Here is a 16,692-nt window from a genome sequence, read left to right on the forward strand (position 1 = left end):
AACATTCAGTTACGCAAATATTTAACAGATAAATCAAGCCAACAAGCATATAACAGTATGGGTATTATCGCTGTAACTTGTATTTAAATTCCATTTCATTGGTTGTTTCTTTCCTAAAGACCCAATGTCTAGGTTTGCCAATCAACCAGTAAGCCGATAAAGGAAGCTTCAATTTAAAAGAGAAAATGGTTTCCCATTCAGAATCAGAGTGCTAGTACACCTCAGGAGATTCACTGGAGACATTTTTATTTTAACCACAACATTATATTTCTGACCACATTTTGTACAAATGTTTTTCAAACCTGTTAAGAACTTGAGCTAATCCTACATGCCTACTTGCTTAAATCAATGGGACTGCATAAGAAAGGGGTAGAGGAGATGAAAGTATAAAACAAGATTACATCTCCTGCTCTGTTATAGCAGAGTTAATCTCTTCCAAGATACAGAGTCATTCATTCTTGCTAGCCTCCTCACCTTATTGCTGCTGTCATCCCGTTTCATGATGGAAGGTCTAGTCTCTGTTTCCTGAGACTGTTTTGTAATGTCTTTGTGATCCAGTTTAGAATCCTTGCCTTTCAGGGCTGAGATTCTTCCACTGCCTCCTCTGGTAACAATGCTCTGAAAGGGCTTGAATTTACTGCTGCTTTCAGCCAAGCCTGACCTGATAGTTGGAGGTTTAGGCAGAAACAAATCCTTGGCTGCAAGCTTCTTTTCAGTGTTTATTTGATCTCTGAATGCAGACCTTAGAAAACTTTTCTGGTTTTCAGATTTAGAAGGTGTAGCTTTTGCCTTTGGAGAAGAGACCACACCAGTCTTGGTATTTGTTTTACTGCTAGATGCACTTGATGTAGCCAGCATATTAGTTTTACTAGTTTCATCAGACTTGTTTGACTGACCCACTCCTTTAGTTGAGCATGTTTTGGTCAGAGGATTTTCTGAAGGTTTTTCTTTCACTGTTGCCACAATCTTTTCCAATTTCTCTGCAACCACCCTTTCATCATTTTTTTCAGGCTTCTCGCTTCCTATTTGTAGATCCATTCTCATTTCTTCAATATTAAATTCAGTTTCCTCCTTATCATCCATGTTATCTTTTTCACAGATTTCCTCTTTATTCACTGCCTTCTCAGCCTCAGTGAAAATCCCTGGTGCTAGTTCAGTAACACCAGCAGATGGCACAACTTCTGAAACAGTGTCATGTTTGTCCACTTTAGTTACAACTTCTACCACAGACTGTGTAATCCCCGAGAAGAAATCTGCTTCAAATGGAGATTCTTCTAGAATTCCTTTGATGCTCCTTTCTTCTATAAATGCACTGTCAGGTGTTGATAATTGTGCTTCAGGGTTAATACTTTCTGCCTCTTTCTTTTCAAAGTCACCAGTATATACTTGCTGCTGATTTAAAACAGATTCCTCTACATTTTCGGTGAATAATTCAATACTTGTTGGAGTAGATGCCACGAGAGGGATTTCTACTTTGACTTCTGCTTGAGTTTCAATTTCTAATGGTTCAATAATAAATTCAGAGTCACACAGTGCTTCTACAGTTTCTTCCTCACAAGGCTCTTCCTGATGTACAGAAGCTTCTGTTTGAATGCTGGGAATAGTTTCCTCTTCAACTTCACTAGGTTTAACAGAGGGACTATCAGCTGCTGTTTGCACCTCACTTTCATCAACTGGACTGTTTTTCAAGTCAGGGCTAAAAGTATTTAAAAACAAACAAAAAGAACACAAACAAAAGAACACAAACAAAAATCAAACTATGATGAGAATTCAACCATTATAAGTAAGCCTGTTGATGCCAATTGTTAAGACTTCCTGATGCATTGGGGGAAAGCACTGGGAAATCCAGCCAATCAGCATTAAAATGGTTAAGATGTTTTGACAGAAATCAGTAAGTAAATATAAAATTTCAAAATAGATATTCTATTGTGTTGAAGACTGATCTTAATGGTGGAAAAGGGCAAAATTATGATGACTGACAAGGAACTTTTACTCAAATTAGTTATAATCACATTTCCCCTTCTGTACCAAGTTTACACTTGACAATGAAAGGCAAAATGTGAATTTTGAGACACCACAATGAGTACTGAATCCTATCTTCCCAGCACTGGACAGTTAAATAACACAGTATATGTATAGTTCTACACTAATGATCTATGAAATGAATTTGTAAATTTTGAAAGTAAACCTCAATGTGAGATAGATTTGTTTTTAGTTTCCCTAGCTATGTTTACTTTGTTTATTTTAATATTATATTTACTCATGAAGAAGATAGGCAGAGAGAAAGAAAGAACCAGACATCATTCTGGTAAATGTGCTGCCGGGGACTGAACTCAGGACGTCATGCTTGAGGGTCCAATGCTTTACCCACTGTATCACCTCCCAGACCATGGTCTGTTTACTTGTACTTAAAAGAAAACATTCTTTGAAGGTATCTTTTAAATACTGTTGGAGGTTCAAGGTTAGAACCAAAACTGCTAGAATTACCTTAATATAAATAGGTAGTCTTATTAAAAAATGTGAGTTTGGGCTACATTATGAAAAGGAATATCAGAAAAAAGAAAATTTTCAAGTTAAGAGAATAATTTGAAATCAAAATATTAAGTTAGAATCCAAAGTAAACAAAAATCTGTAGTCATTTTCTACTCTCACTGAGAGACAGAATAAACTTTTAACAATTTAATGACCCACAAACTAAGGGTCTTCTTAAAGAGACAATGTTCAGGATGTTTTAAGATAAATTAAAATCTAACACAGTTACACTGAAGAAGCAAGTTGAAAGTGATGATACAATATCAACATCTCAATAGTAAAAATGTATTAATTTCTTTATTTTCTTTTCTCCAGGGTATCACTGGGGCTTGGTGTCTGTATTATGAACCCACTGCTCCTGTGGCCTTTTTTTAAAAAATTCTTTTTATAGGACAGAAATTGAGAGGGGAGAGAAAGAAACAAGGGGAAAGAGACAGAGAGACACCTGCAGACAAGATCTGCTTCACTGCTTGTGAAGTGACCCCCAACAGGTAGGGAGCCGGGGGCTCAAACTGGTATCCTTACACTTCACACTACCTGAGCTTGCAATCCTGTGTGCAACCACCGGGTTCCCAACTGTATTAATTTCTTATTCTGTTTTCCAAGAAAGGAGGTGAGATATTCCTTTTGAAATTCTCAAGTATGGCCATAGACTAATACAAGATGATGTGTATCTGTGTTCTGAGATGTTAACAGTATTTCAGGAATCTAGAGAAGTTAAGTGCTACCGCTGAGGAGTCTAATCATTTGAGAAAATAAAGCTATCGTGGCCAGGTGGTGGCGCACCTGGTTAAGTGCTCACATTTCATTGCGCAAGGACCCAGGTTCAAGCTCCTGGTCCCTAACTGCAGGTGGGAAAAGCTTCAAGAGTAGTGGAGCAGGGCTGCAGATGTCTCTCTGTCTCTCTCCCTCTCTATCTTCCCCTTCCCTCTCAACTTTGTCTATCCAATAATAATAATTAAATAAAAATATTTTTTAAAAAATAAAGCTGTCTACCTACTAAGAAATGTAGGTTTAAACATCCAAATCAGAAAATTTCAGAGAACAGAGAAATATCTCTGGATAAAAATCCTAAAAGCAAATAGTTTTAGGAATCTAACTAGTCAGTAATCACAGGCCTTAATCAAAACAGAGTCTACTCATTTGTATGTTATCTTTTCTATGCTGAAAGGGTTAAAAGGTTCCTACTAGAAATAATTTTATGTTCCTTATATTTAAAAATATCAATGGCTGATGTTAGATGTTTCAAATTTTTAGGACTAGTCGAAATGTAACTTGTGGTCAAGCACAAACATTAACAGAGAAAAAGTAGTAACTTTTATACTAGAGAGAAAATAGTAACAGTTATAGTAGTTTTGTAAATACTATTTCTTAAACTGTTAAGTTTTCAAAGTGATAAAACTCATTTGTGGTAATGAAGACTAAATTCAAATTCCTATTGCAACAAAACTGTCTATTACTGTAGAGGCTTTACAAAGCAGTATTATACGATAATACCAGTGTAGGCTGGGAAAAGAGCTTAGCCAGTTAAGAGCACAGAACTTGCATGTCATGGGTCCTAGAGCCCACAGGTTCAATTCACAGCACCTGTAGTATGATAAATCTAAGCCATACTCTGGTCACTCTCTTTCTCATAGTAAATAAATCTTTAAATACAGTTTATCTATTTAAAAAAAATTTTTTTTTCACACAAAATGAATTATATAATTCTACAACTGAGAGAGTATAACCTACTATGATAAGTGGCATAATGCCCTATTTGTTCTTGTCTACTGGTCTTTTAAAATTATAGTTCTTCCTTCACAAAATGTATCTCCCAAAACTTAGTTCTGGTTTTTGGGCTAATGTGAGCAGAAGTTAGTTTGGAATGTCAGTTTAAGATGTCAAATGAATTCTCACCAAAGTAAACAACCAGTTCCTTAAAAGATCAAAGGAAAACAGAATTATATTCTGGGAAATGGCACCAAGAAAGAATTCCAGGAAGGTGAGCAGAATACGGCCATCTAATACCCTCCCCCACAGCCCCATCCTATTCTTAACTGTTGTTAATACCAGTTTAAAAAGCTTGAGAAAAATCATACAACAAAAGCTGGTCACGCAAACAAAGGTTAACAGTATACCACACACTCTCTGAGAAACCTTAAACTGAGATTTAACAACAATGAAGATTAGTAGTATTTATTTCAGAGAGTCATTCAGGTGCTTCCAAAATTAATAATGAATGATGAATTGGTAAAAACTTCATCAAACAACCTTATTAGAACTTTAATCACATGATAAAAATGTTTACATGGGGTGGAGAGAAGTGAAATAGGCAAAATATAAAAGTATAATATATCCATGAAGGCCTGTTTAAACAGTAAATACATTTAATTGCCTCATGTTAATTATAAATAGAATCATATTCAAAATTACAAAGTACCAACAAATGCTTTAAAAAACAGAAACACAGGCACTAGCAATTCCTCAGCATTATCTACTGTAATAAAAAATGTGAAGTGATCAGGCCACATCCCATGTCTACTTTGTGGGCTGTGAAGATAGTCCAACATGTTTGGGACTCCAACAAGCCAGAGCTGAGTTGTGTTGGGGGGTGGGGTCATAAAAATAAACAAAATAAATATTTTGAAACAAGATATTACTGCTAGGATTTTTAAAAAAATGTATTTGTTAGACCGCACAACTATTAATCTATTAAGAATCTTTGATTTTAGTAGCTGGTGGCACACCTAGTTAAACACACACATTACCATGCCCGAGGACTGGGGTCCAAGCCCCACTCCTCACTGGCAGAGGGGATGCTTCATGAATGGTGACAGTCTGCAGGTGTCTTTCTCCCTCTATGTCTCCCCTACTTTCAATTTCCCTGTCTTATCCAATAAGAGAAAGAAAGAGAATCTTAGATTGCTCTGGCTTTATGACAGTGCTGGGGAATGAACCTGAGACCTTGATCCTCAGAAGCACTAATGGTGAGTATAACCAGTATGCTATCTCCTCTGCCTAAAAAGGAATTTTTTAAAGAGCCTATTTATATGTATATGCCAGAGTTAATCTGTGTGTGCACCTAACTGTATATCCATGTTTTTCTATAGTGGTACTTCCGCTCATAGATACTTTGTAGACTTTCAATTAAATTGCTATTGGTTTTAGTTCTTAGGTAAGTGAATGCAATCAGCATAATGATGTGCAAGTTAATATTAAGTCTATGCTATAACATACGAGCCCACTGTTTAGACTACACACACACACACACACACACACACACACACACACACACACACACACACTTAATAAAAGCAATGCTCAGCTCTGGCTTATGGTGGTATAGGAGATTGTACCTGGAACTCTGGGACCTCAGGCATGAGGAACTCATTACATAAGCATTATTCTATTTCCCCAGCCCCAATATATTTTAATACACTTGTAATCAAGTCATCATTAAGGGTTTCATTTTATAAGAGAGCCAGTGAAAAGATTCTGTTTTTCAAGCATCTTACATTAGATCACATATAGTAAGTAATATAGTAAAGTTGCCATTATTTACTTTCAAATACAAAGTTTACTACCGAGACTCTAACAATAAGGGTATAACAATTAGTATAAAGAAGAGGAAAGAATGCTACTATCAGTGATTTGCAATGACCAAATAAAAGTGATATTATTCATGGGAAGAGCAAAGATAGTGAAAGTAATGGTAATCATGGGAAAGCAAAAATTACTAAAAGAACATATTATATGCGGTCAAAACAAGGTCAGTGGTTCTAAAGACTCCAAAAAAATAAATAAATAAAGCAAAGTACATTAATACTCTTTCCCACATATCCCACCCCCTACCATCAGTTGTTTCCAAAAAGTAACAAAATACACACTGAATTGTAGTTTTAGTTGTTAACTGAGTCAATGAACTTATGAGGAACAAAAATAATTTAAAGTTAACTATTATGTGTAACTATTTTGGAATAAAAATACCTAAGAAAAATATAACGCAGATCACAGAGTCAGGTAATTTAAGAGTCTTAGCAAAATGTTTAATGGAAGTTATATCTGTATATTTCACACTGCTTGTAGTATACATTTAGTTTTTCTTAGAAAGACTAATAAATACCTGATATCTGATGTCAAAACCCCAGATCAAACAGATCTAAAATCTAAAACCACACTTTCATATCATATATAAGATGAAAATGTAAAATATAAACATTTTTACAATAATTGCAACAAAATAAATAAAATTCAGCAATTAGCTAAATACTATATAAGTTAGCAAACCTAAAGCAACATACCTTTCTGTTCCTAGTTCTAGGTTGTTCTCAGTTTGAACCTGTAACACAATTCCACAGTGTATTAGAGGTTATCCCACTAGATTTTAAAATTTAACCAATCAATGCAATGCTTCAATTCTTAAAGTCAAAGCTAAAAGGCTTACACTGTATCTTAGATATACATCAAAACAGCAATTTTTCAATGTCTACATAATCTGAGGCTACTGAATTATTTTCTTTATTAGATAAAGAGTTCTAAGTATGGCTCAGAATAAATAGTACACAGCAATTAATGAGAAAAACAAGTCTCTTTAATAAGAAACTCTACCTCTAAAAGCTTGAGATTCCACTTTTTGCTAAACAGAAAAACAGGCTGAAATATCATCTTCACTGTAAGATTATAAATTTTATTTTATGAAAATCTGTAATAAAGTTATAGGTTATAAATTTTATGTCATAGCAAAATGGAGACTTTTTTTTGCCTCTAGGGTTATTGCTGGGGCTCAGTGCTGGTGGTACTATAAATCCACTGCTCCTGGTGGCCACTTCTTCTTTTCTTTTGCAATTCGTTCCCCCCCTTTTTAATATTTATTTATTATCTTTTGTTGTCTTTGTTGTAGTTATTACTGTTGTCAGCATTGTTGGATAGGACAGAGAGAAAAAGAGAGGAGGGGAAGACAGAGAGAGAGCAGAGAAAGACAGACACCTGCAGACCTGCTCCACCGCCTTTGAAGTGATTTCCCTGCAGGTGGGGAGCTGGGGGCTTGAAGCAGGATCCTTCAGCCGGTCCTTTGCACCACCTGTGCTTAACCTGCTACGCTACCACCCGACTCCCTGCAATTCGTTTTTAAAATTTATTTTCATTTGATAGAGACAGATAGAAATTGAGAGGGGAGTGCAAGGCAGAAAGGGAGAGAGACCAGAGAGACACCTGCAGACCTGCTTCACCACTAGTGAAGCTTTCCCCTTGCAGGTGGGGACCAGGGGCTTGAACCTGTGACCTTGAGCACTGTAACGTGAGAACTTAACCAGGTGAGGCATTGCCTGTCCCTCATTAAAAAAAAAAAATTTTTAAATATTTATTTATTTTCCCTTTTTGTTGCCCTTGTTTTTCATTATTGTTGTAGTTATTATTATCATTGTTATTGATGTTGTGGTTGTTAGATAGGACAGTGAGAAACGGAGAGGAGGGGAAGACAGAGGGAGAGAGAAAGATAGACATCTGCAGACCTGCTTCACCGCCTATGAAGCGACTACTCTGCAGGTGAGGAGCTGGGGGCTTGAGCTGGGATCCTTATGCCGGTCCTTGCACTTCGTAACACATGTGCTTAACCAGCTGAGCTACCGCCCAACTCTCCCTTTTTTTTTTTAATTGGACAGAACAGAGAAATTGAGAGGGATGGGGAGATAGAGTGGGAGACAGCCAGACACCTGCAGACCTGCTACACGTGAAGCGAAACCCCCCCTTTGCAGGCAGAGCGCCAGGGGCTCAAACTAGGATCCTTGCATGGGTCCTTGCGCTTAGTAGTATGTGCACTTAAGGAACATCACCAACCAGCCCCCAAAATAGAGACTACCTGACTTTAAAAGATTTCAAAACACCTTGAAGTATAAGACAAATGTTAATAATTTTTATACATATTTCTGAACTACAAATAAAGTAAAATGCTAGGGTCCAGAAAGGAAGCAAGAGTTAAAATTTAGTGCAAATGTACCAAACATCAATCTAGGTTTTGGGTATATCAGTGAATATAATAGAACATAACATACTAGCTGTAGGTTTTATCAGTGTGAATTACATGTGCTCTGAGTTGAAAAGTATCTTTCTTAGACTAAAATCAGAATTTTATTTTATTTTTAAATATTTATTTATTTTATTTATTCCCTTTTGTTGCCCCTTGTTTTATTGTTGTAGTTATTATTGTTGTTGATGTCGTCATTGTTGGATAGGACAGAGAGAAATGGAGAGAGGAGGGGAAGACAGAGAGAGGGAGAGAAACATAGATACCTGCAGACCTGCTTCACCGCCTGTGAATCCACCGCCCCTGCAGGCGGCTTGAACCGGGATCCTTAGCCGGTCCTTATGCTTTGCGCCACGTGTGCTTAACCCGCTGTGCTACCACCCAACTCCCCAGAATTGTATTTTAAAGCAACTTAATAGTGTACCTAAACTATTACTGGTGGGGCCTTCTTTACTTGATTACCTAGTGGGGCATCAAGTTTACATCATAGTAGTATACACATGATTTATAATTTATGTCAAAGATGGCAGTTGATATATCTCATCCACAATGTCCATCAACAGTCCTCTCATTCATACAAGAAGCTTGTTAGATAATATGTGTAGAGTAGGGCAACATTAAGCTTAAGGTCTATACTTATGGTATGCAAAAAAGTTTTGGCAAGGAGCATGCGAATTAGAACCACATAGCAAAGTTGTCTCTTGAATATGTTCCCAACAATGTACCTAGCACACAATGTGCCTCAAACCAGACAAATGGTCCAACAGCACTTGGAGCTCTATGAGATTTCTATGTACCCAAGTGAGACCAGAGGTTTTACTTAAGCACAGTCTTATGGTTCTCTTCACCCTGAAACCACTGTCCTCTAGCCTTATATGAATTTAAGAAGCTGACTGATTTATATATCCAATTTACAGCTCTAATGATAGCCTCACCATATACTACCCACAGCACACCTATTTCAACAAAAAGGGAATATGAGCCAGCTGTTGAATTTCAGGCTTTTTTTTTTAGCATCTGGGATCTGGTCGCAAGCTTCTCAGCAAGCTGCTAATTAACACCTGAAACTGCTAGTAGTTTCCCCAACTCCAGAACATCTCTTGCACTTAAACATGGTGGCAGAGATCTAGAAAGACCTTAGTAAAGATATAGCCTGATCCCCCAGTTGTGTTAAGTAGAAACACTGAAAGCAAATAGCTAGGCAGTGGCCTGGCAGGAAAACAAACAACAACAACAAATGAGATATAATATAGAAGAGAAGTATATTTACTTGTGAATAGTTTTTCAAGATTTTATTTTGGGTAATAAAGAGGACAGCAACCTCAAAAGTTACAGTTCCACTACAGCAACAAAAACAATAAAATATCTAGGAGTAAACCTAACCAAAGAAGTGAAAGACTTGTATACTGAAAATTATGAGTCACTACTCAAAGAAATTGAAAAAGACACAAAGAAGTGGAAAGATATTCCATGTTCACGGGTTGGAAGAATTAACATCATCAAAATGAATATATTACCCAGAGCCATCTACAAATTTAATGCTATCGCCATCAAGATCCCAAGCACATTTTTTTAGGAGAATAAAACAAATGCTACAAATGTTTATCTGGAACCAGAAAAGACCTAGAATTGCCAAAACAATCTTGAGAAAAAAGAACAGAACTGGAGGCATCACACTCCCAGATCTCAAATTGTATTATAGGGCCATTGTCATCAAAACTGCTTGGTACTGGAACATGAATAGACACACTGACCAGTGGAATAGAACTGAGAGTCCAGAAGTGAGCAACAGAATAGTCACCACAGAAAAGATCCAAAAAGATCCAAAAAGCCGAGAAACACATGAAAAAATGCTCCAAGTCTCTGATTGTCAGAGAAATGCAAATAAAGACTACAACAAGATACCACTTCACTGCTGTGAGAATGTCATACATCAGAAAAGGTAACAGCAGCAAATGCTGGAGAGGGTGTAGGGTCAAAGGAACCCTCCTACACTGCTGGTGGGAATGTCAATTGATCCAACCTCTGTGGAGAACAGTCTGGAGAACTCTCAGAAGGCTAGAAATGGACCCACCCTATGATCCTGCAATTTCTCTCCTGGGGATATATCCTAAGGAACCCAACATATCCATCCAAAAAGATCTGTTTACACATATGTTCTTGGCAGCACAATTTGTAATAGCCAAAACCTGGAAGTAACCCAGGTGTCCAACAACAGATGAGTGGCTGAGCAAATTGTGGTCTATATACACAATGGAATACTACTCAGCTGTAAAAAAATGGTGACTTTACCGTTTTCAGCTGATCTTGGATGGACCTTGAAAAAATTATGTTGAGTGAAAAAAGCCAGAAACAGAAGGATGAATATGGGATGATCTCACTCTCAGGCAGAAGTTGAAAAACAAGATCAGAAAAGAAAACACAAGTAGAACCTGAAATGGAATTGGCATATCGCACCAAAGTAAAAGACTATGGGGTGGGTTGGTGGGTGTGGAGAATACAGATCCAAGAAGGATTCAGAGGACCTAGTGGGGGGGGTTGTATTGTTATATGGGAAACTGGGGAATGTTATGCATGTACAAACTATTGTACTTACTGTTGAATGTAAAACATTAATTCCCCAATAAAAAAAAAATCTTGTAACAAACAAACAAACAAAAAGTTACAATTCCTCTTTTTTAAAGATCGAGACAGAGGTAGAAAGGCAGAGAGATTCAGAGAGACCACAGCACCAAAATTTACTTCAATAGGGGACCAGGCTCAAACCTGGGTTTCATAAATGGCAAAAGAGCATACTACCCGAGTAGGCTATTTCCCTTTAAACAGTTCCCTTTAAAACACTTATTCTTAGAGATATTTGTTCTTTGGTCATAGTCCTAGTGATGTTACTTAACTCCTGCTAATACAATAAAACCGTTAGGGGAAGTATAAATATGAAGTTAATTTTTTCTTACTAGCGTTATTACTGCTTAAGTCCATAAATGGCCCTGGGAAAGTCCCATGTTTGGTGAAGCAATAGTGTGGTATCTCTTCTGTGTCTCTTCCCCTTTATCTTTTCTCAAGTAAAAGAATGAGAAAATTGGCCTGGAGGAGATCACTCACTACGCGATAATATCATACATGCACAAAGCACCTATGGTGCATTAAAAAGACTCTTTTAATGACTAAACAAAATTGAACATTGCCCAGGAATACATCCTGAAATTTCCTAACTAGCATGGAAAGAACAACTTTTAAGTTTTACTGTCTAGAAGCACAGTAAGTTGATACAAAATACTCTTACCTCTGAGGAGCTTATCTTTGGAGATAGTGTGCAGGTCAATACATGATCACCTATGTTCTGTGGATTTTGTTTCAGGAAATTGTATACTGACTGAGCAGATTCAGGACTATCCAGCTGAAGAATTGCCTTGGGGAAGATAAAAAAATGTATGAAAAAAAATAGTTCTTTTAAAAATTAAAAGTACAATTACAATGCACTTCACCAATTCCACGTTTTGGTACATATCTAAAAGTGAATTCAGAGACTGAAACATACATGTTTATACCTAAATTCATACCAGTATTATTTACAACAGTTGAAAGATGGAAGAAACCTAAGTGTTAGAATCAACCTGGCAGGTTGTATAGTGTAAAAACCACTAGCCAATGAGGTATAAGGTTCTAAGTTTGGTCCCTGGCTCCACATGTGATTTATTATATAACTTGTAAAAATTATACTTTTCTTTAAATTCAGAGATTCTGAGGACAAAACTATTTCATACTTTTGACAGTGAAAAAGAAAATATGTAATTTTGATGGCAGCTGAATATTTATAGTCCAGTTAAGTTTGATAAAAAATTGTAGACTATAGAAAAATTTAGAATTCAGTTATATATTCTCTGCACAACATACAAAGGAACTTGTTACCTTGTTTTTATTACTCATGAATATGTGGTGATCCACTTTTCCAAACTGAAGTCCAACACAAAGTACACACTGAAGTCCATCTTCTGGTAAGTTATCAAAATGTACAAATCGATCGTAGATTTCATCTATATTTGCCTATAGTTTTATTTTTAGGAGAGAACATGGGAAAAGTAAAACAAATAAACAGCTGTATCATTTTCTGCAGAGGCCAGATGATAGACTCTTTCAAGAGAAAGAAAACAATTATGTGGGGGAAGATAATAAGGACTAATTCTAGGCTTAAGTAAACACTCAAACAGCATACATAAACAGGAAATATAATCTTTCTTCTAGCAATCTACCCAAGAGTCTCAGACAAGGTACTGATGAATTTAGCCATTTACTATAGCTCCAGTATCTATACTGTATCATTTACTATAGAACCAGTATCTAGTAAACTAGGTCATATTTTACCAAATATCTTATTTTTACCAAAAGAAGATTCACCTGCCATTTTAATCATATCAATATTTAAATTTAAGAGCTAAATTTAAATTTTTAACAGAAAAATAAAATTTTTATATGTTTATATTTTTAAAAAATATACAAAACTCACCTCTGGGTCACTTTCTTTAATCAGGGTTGTAAATATTGCCTCCTAAAAAGATAAAGCAGATAAAAGGTTGAGGGTGTAAGCTCCTTCTCACCCATGAAGTTCATCAAAATTTAAAGTAATATAACCTATATTAATAAGCACTAAGCACTATTTTGATGTTGTTGTTGCTACCAGGATATCACTAGTCCCTCTTGCCTACAAAATTCCACCATCCTAATGGATTCTTTTTCTCCATCTAGTGGAGAAAAAGATCAAAGCACTACTTCACTACTCATGAAGCTTCTTTTTTTTTTTTTTTCTTTTGAGGTATGTTTTTATTTTACTTTTACTTCTTTGTTGGGGAATTAATGTTTTACATTCAACAGTAAATACAATAGTTTGTACATGCACAACATTTCCCAGTTTTCCATATAACAATACAACCCCCACTAGGTTCTCTGTCATCCTTTTTTTTTAAAATTTATTTCTTTATTGGAGAATTAATGTTTTACATTCAACAGTAAATACAATAGTTTGTTTATGCATAACATTCCCCAGTTTCCCATTTAACAATACAACCCCCACTATGACATTTATCATCCTTCATGGACCTGTATTCTCCCCACCCACCCACCCACCCCAGACCAGAGTCTTTTACTTTGGTGCAATACGCCAATTCCATTTCAGGTTCTACTTGTGTTTGTCTGTCATCCTTTTAAAACCTATTCTTCCCCTCATCCACCCCAGTCTTTTACTTTGGTGCAAAACGCCAATTCCAGTTCAGGTTCTACTTGTGTTTTCTCTTCTGATCTTGTTTTTCAACTTCTGCCTGAGAGTGAGATCATCCCATATTCATCCTTCTGTTTCTGACTTATTTCACTTAACATGAATATTTCAAGCTCCATCCAAGATAGGCTGAAAATGGTGAAGTCACCATTTTTATTAGCTGAGTAGTATTCCACTGTGTATATAGACCACCATTTGCTCAACCACTCATCTGTTGTTGGACACCTGGGTTGCTTCCAGGTTTTGGCTATTACAAATTGAGCTGCTAAGAACATATGTGTACACAGATCTTTTGGATGGGTGTGTTGGGGTTCTTAGGATTTTATAGTGCTTTGATCATAAAGGGATGTTGTATTTTGCCAAAGGCTTTCTCTGAATCTATTTTGTTATTGATAATCTATATCTTTTATTGATGTGGTGGATCACATTGATTGATTTATATATATTAAACCAACCTTGCATCCCTGGGATAAACCCCACTTGTTCATGATGAACAATCTTTTTAATGTACTGCTGTATCCAGTTGGCTAGAATTTTGTTCAATATTTTAGCATCTATGTTCATCAGAGAAACTGGTCTGTAGTTTTCTTTTTTGGTTGTGTCCCTGTCTGCTTTTGGTCTCAGAGTTATGTTGGCTTCACAGAAGATGGCAGGGAGTATTCCAGTGTCTTCAATCTTCTGGAAGACTTTTTAAAAGCAGAGGTATTAGTTCTTCTTTGAATTTTTTTTTTTTTTTTTTTTACATGTTAGCTGCTTCTTGCAGTCGCTAACTTCATGGCATCTTACTGCTCTCCACTTGTGTTACATTTCAGTTGTAAAGTTAATGTTTCCTTTCATTTTTGTGATGAAAAAATAAGAAAAGAAAAAAAAAAAGCAAAGGGCATTTCTCTGAATTCACTTGAAGTAAAAGATCAAGCATGCTGGTTTCACAGTCTCTTCACGATCTTAAATGCCAGAACTTAAGTTCTCCAATTACTCCATGAATTCCTGATGGAAGTAGAATAATGACTTGCCCTGATGATTTAACCAAGCAATGACTATCTGAGGCAGGAGCACAGGTGGTAAAGAACTCGGGAGTTCAGGTCAGCTATGAGATGTGAGCTCTCCATGATGCTTCCTAGGAAGGATTTGCAACTTAGTGTGCTCCAGTCTCTAAGCCGAACTGGAGAAATTTACCATTTCCAAATTTGGAATGCAGTCTGATCTCTCCTTTCTGGACTTGCTGGGAACATCTGCAAAGATCTTTTTGGTTTTGCATTTTGGCTGACTGATTGTAGACATCACTCCACATTTCAAACAAGGATGAAAACCAAGGTTTTTTAAAACTGTAATTGTGTATGTTTTCCTTTTTTATTGCTACCAGGGTTATTGTTGGGGCTCGATATTGGCACTACAAATCCACTACACCAGTGGTCTTTTATTCTTTTTTTTTTAAATATTTATTTTATTTATTTATTCCCTTTTGTTGCCCTTGTTTTATTGTTGTAGTTATTATTGTTGATGTCGTCCTTGTTGGATAGGACAGAGAGAAATGGAGAGAGGAGGAGAGAAAGATAGACACCTGCAGACCTGCTTCACCGCCTGTGAAGCTACTCCCCTGCAGGTGGGGAGCCGGGGTTCGAACCGGGATCTTTATGCCGGTCCTTGTGCTTTGCGCCACCTGCGTCTTTTTTTTTTTCTTCTATTATATTTGATAGAATAGAGAAAAATTGAAAGGGGAGGGGTATAGAGAGGGAGAGAGAAAGACCCCTGCAGACCTGCCCCACTGCTTGTGAAGCTTCCCACTGCAGGTAGGGACCAGAGTTCAAACCAAGATCCTTGCACATGGTAAGATATGTGCACCACTCAGTATGCCACCATCTAGTCTGGAGAACCCTCAGAAGGCTAGAAATCAACCTACTCCATGACCCTGCAATTCCTCTCCTAGGGATATATCCTAAGGAACTTAACAGACCCATCCAAAAAGATGTGTGTAGACATATGTTCTTAGCAGCTCAGTTTGTAATAGCCAAAACCTGCAAACAACCCAAGTGTCCAACAACAGATGAGTGGCTGAGAAAGTTGTGGTATATATACACAATGGGATACTACTCAGCTATAAAAAATGGTGACCACCATTTTCAGTTGATCTTGAACAGATCTTGAAAATTTCATGTTAAGTGAAATAAGTCAGAAGCAGAAGGATGAATATGGGATGACCTCATTCTCAGGTAGAAATTGAAAAACAAGATCAGAAGAGAAAACACAAGTAGAACCTGAACTGGAATTGGTGTATTGCACCACAGTAAAAGACTCTGGGGTAGGTGGGGTGGGGGGTAGAATATAGGTCCAAGAAGGATGACAGAGGACCTAGTGGGGGTTGTACTGTTATATGGAAAACTGAAAAATGTTATGCATGTACAAACTATTGTATTTACTGTTGAATGTAAAACTTTAATTCCCCAATAAAGAAATTAATAAAAAAATAAAAGAAGAAAAATAACAATGAAAGCAAAAGAATAGTAAACTCACTGGTTAAGACACCTGCCTTGAATCTATATAGAACATGCTTGAGCCCTGGCACCACTTGAGAGGTGCTGTGTGACACAGGAGGAAGCTCCCGTGTTTTGATATCTCTGGCTCTGTCACTGTCTCTCCCTCTTTCTCTCTCTGCCTGTCTCTCTCTCCATCTCACTGGCCCCTCCAGCTCCCCTTTCTATCATTTCTCTCTCTGCCCCTGAATCTGTCTCTCCTCCCTGAGTGCTTTGTTCTCTCCTATTCTTATCTCTATCTCTTTCTCTCACTTGGCTTATCTCTTTCCCATCTCTTCTCCGACCCAACCCACCCCCATCTGAGTTAAAAAAGTGACTGGAAGTCATGAAACTGAACATAGGTGAGAACTGGGCTC

At 36.9% G+C, this 16,692-nt stretch overlaps 1 protein-coding gene across 1 annotated transcript in view; it reads right to left on the minus strand.

The window, feature by feature from the left end:
* ZNF638 (zinc finger protein 638) overlaps positions 1 to 16,692 on the minus strand; it is a 105,897-nt gene that overhangs the window by 13,595 nt on the left and 75,610 nt on the right. The window contains exons 18-22 of the mRNA XM_060187168.1: positions 13,041 to 13,082; positions 12,446 to 12,580; positions 11,820 to 11,945; positions 6,816 to 6,853; positions 475 to 1,696 (exon numbers count right to left, since the gene is read on the minus strand). Of these exons, the coding sequence (XP_060043151.1) occupies positions 475 to 1,696; positions 6,816 to 6,853; positions 11,820 to 11,945; positions 12,446 to 12,580; positions 13,041 to 13,082 (1,563 nt within the window). The remainder of the gene's footprint in view (positions 1 to 474; positions 1,697 to 6,815; positions 6,854 to 11,819; positions 11,946 to 12,445; positions 12,581 to 13,040; positions 13,083 to 16,692) is intronic.

Source organism: Erinaceus europaeus, chromosome 3 (assembly GCF_950295315.1).
Source record: "Erinaceus europaeus chromosome 3, mEriEur2.1, whole genome shotgun sequence".
Classification (NCBI taxonomy): domain Eukaryota; kingdom Metazoa; phylum Chordata; class Mammalia; order Eulipotyphla; family Erinaceidae; genus Erinaceus; species Erinaceus europaeus.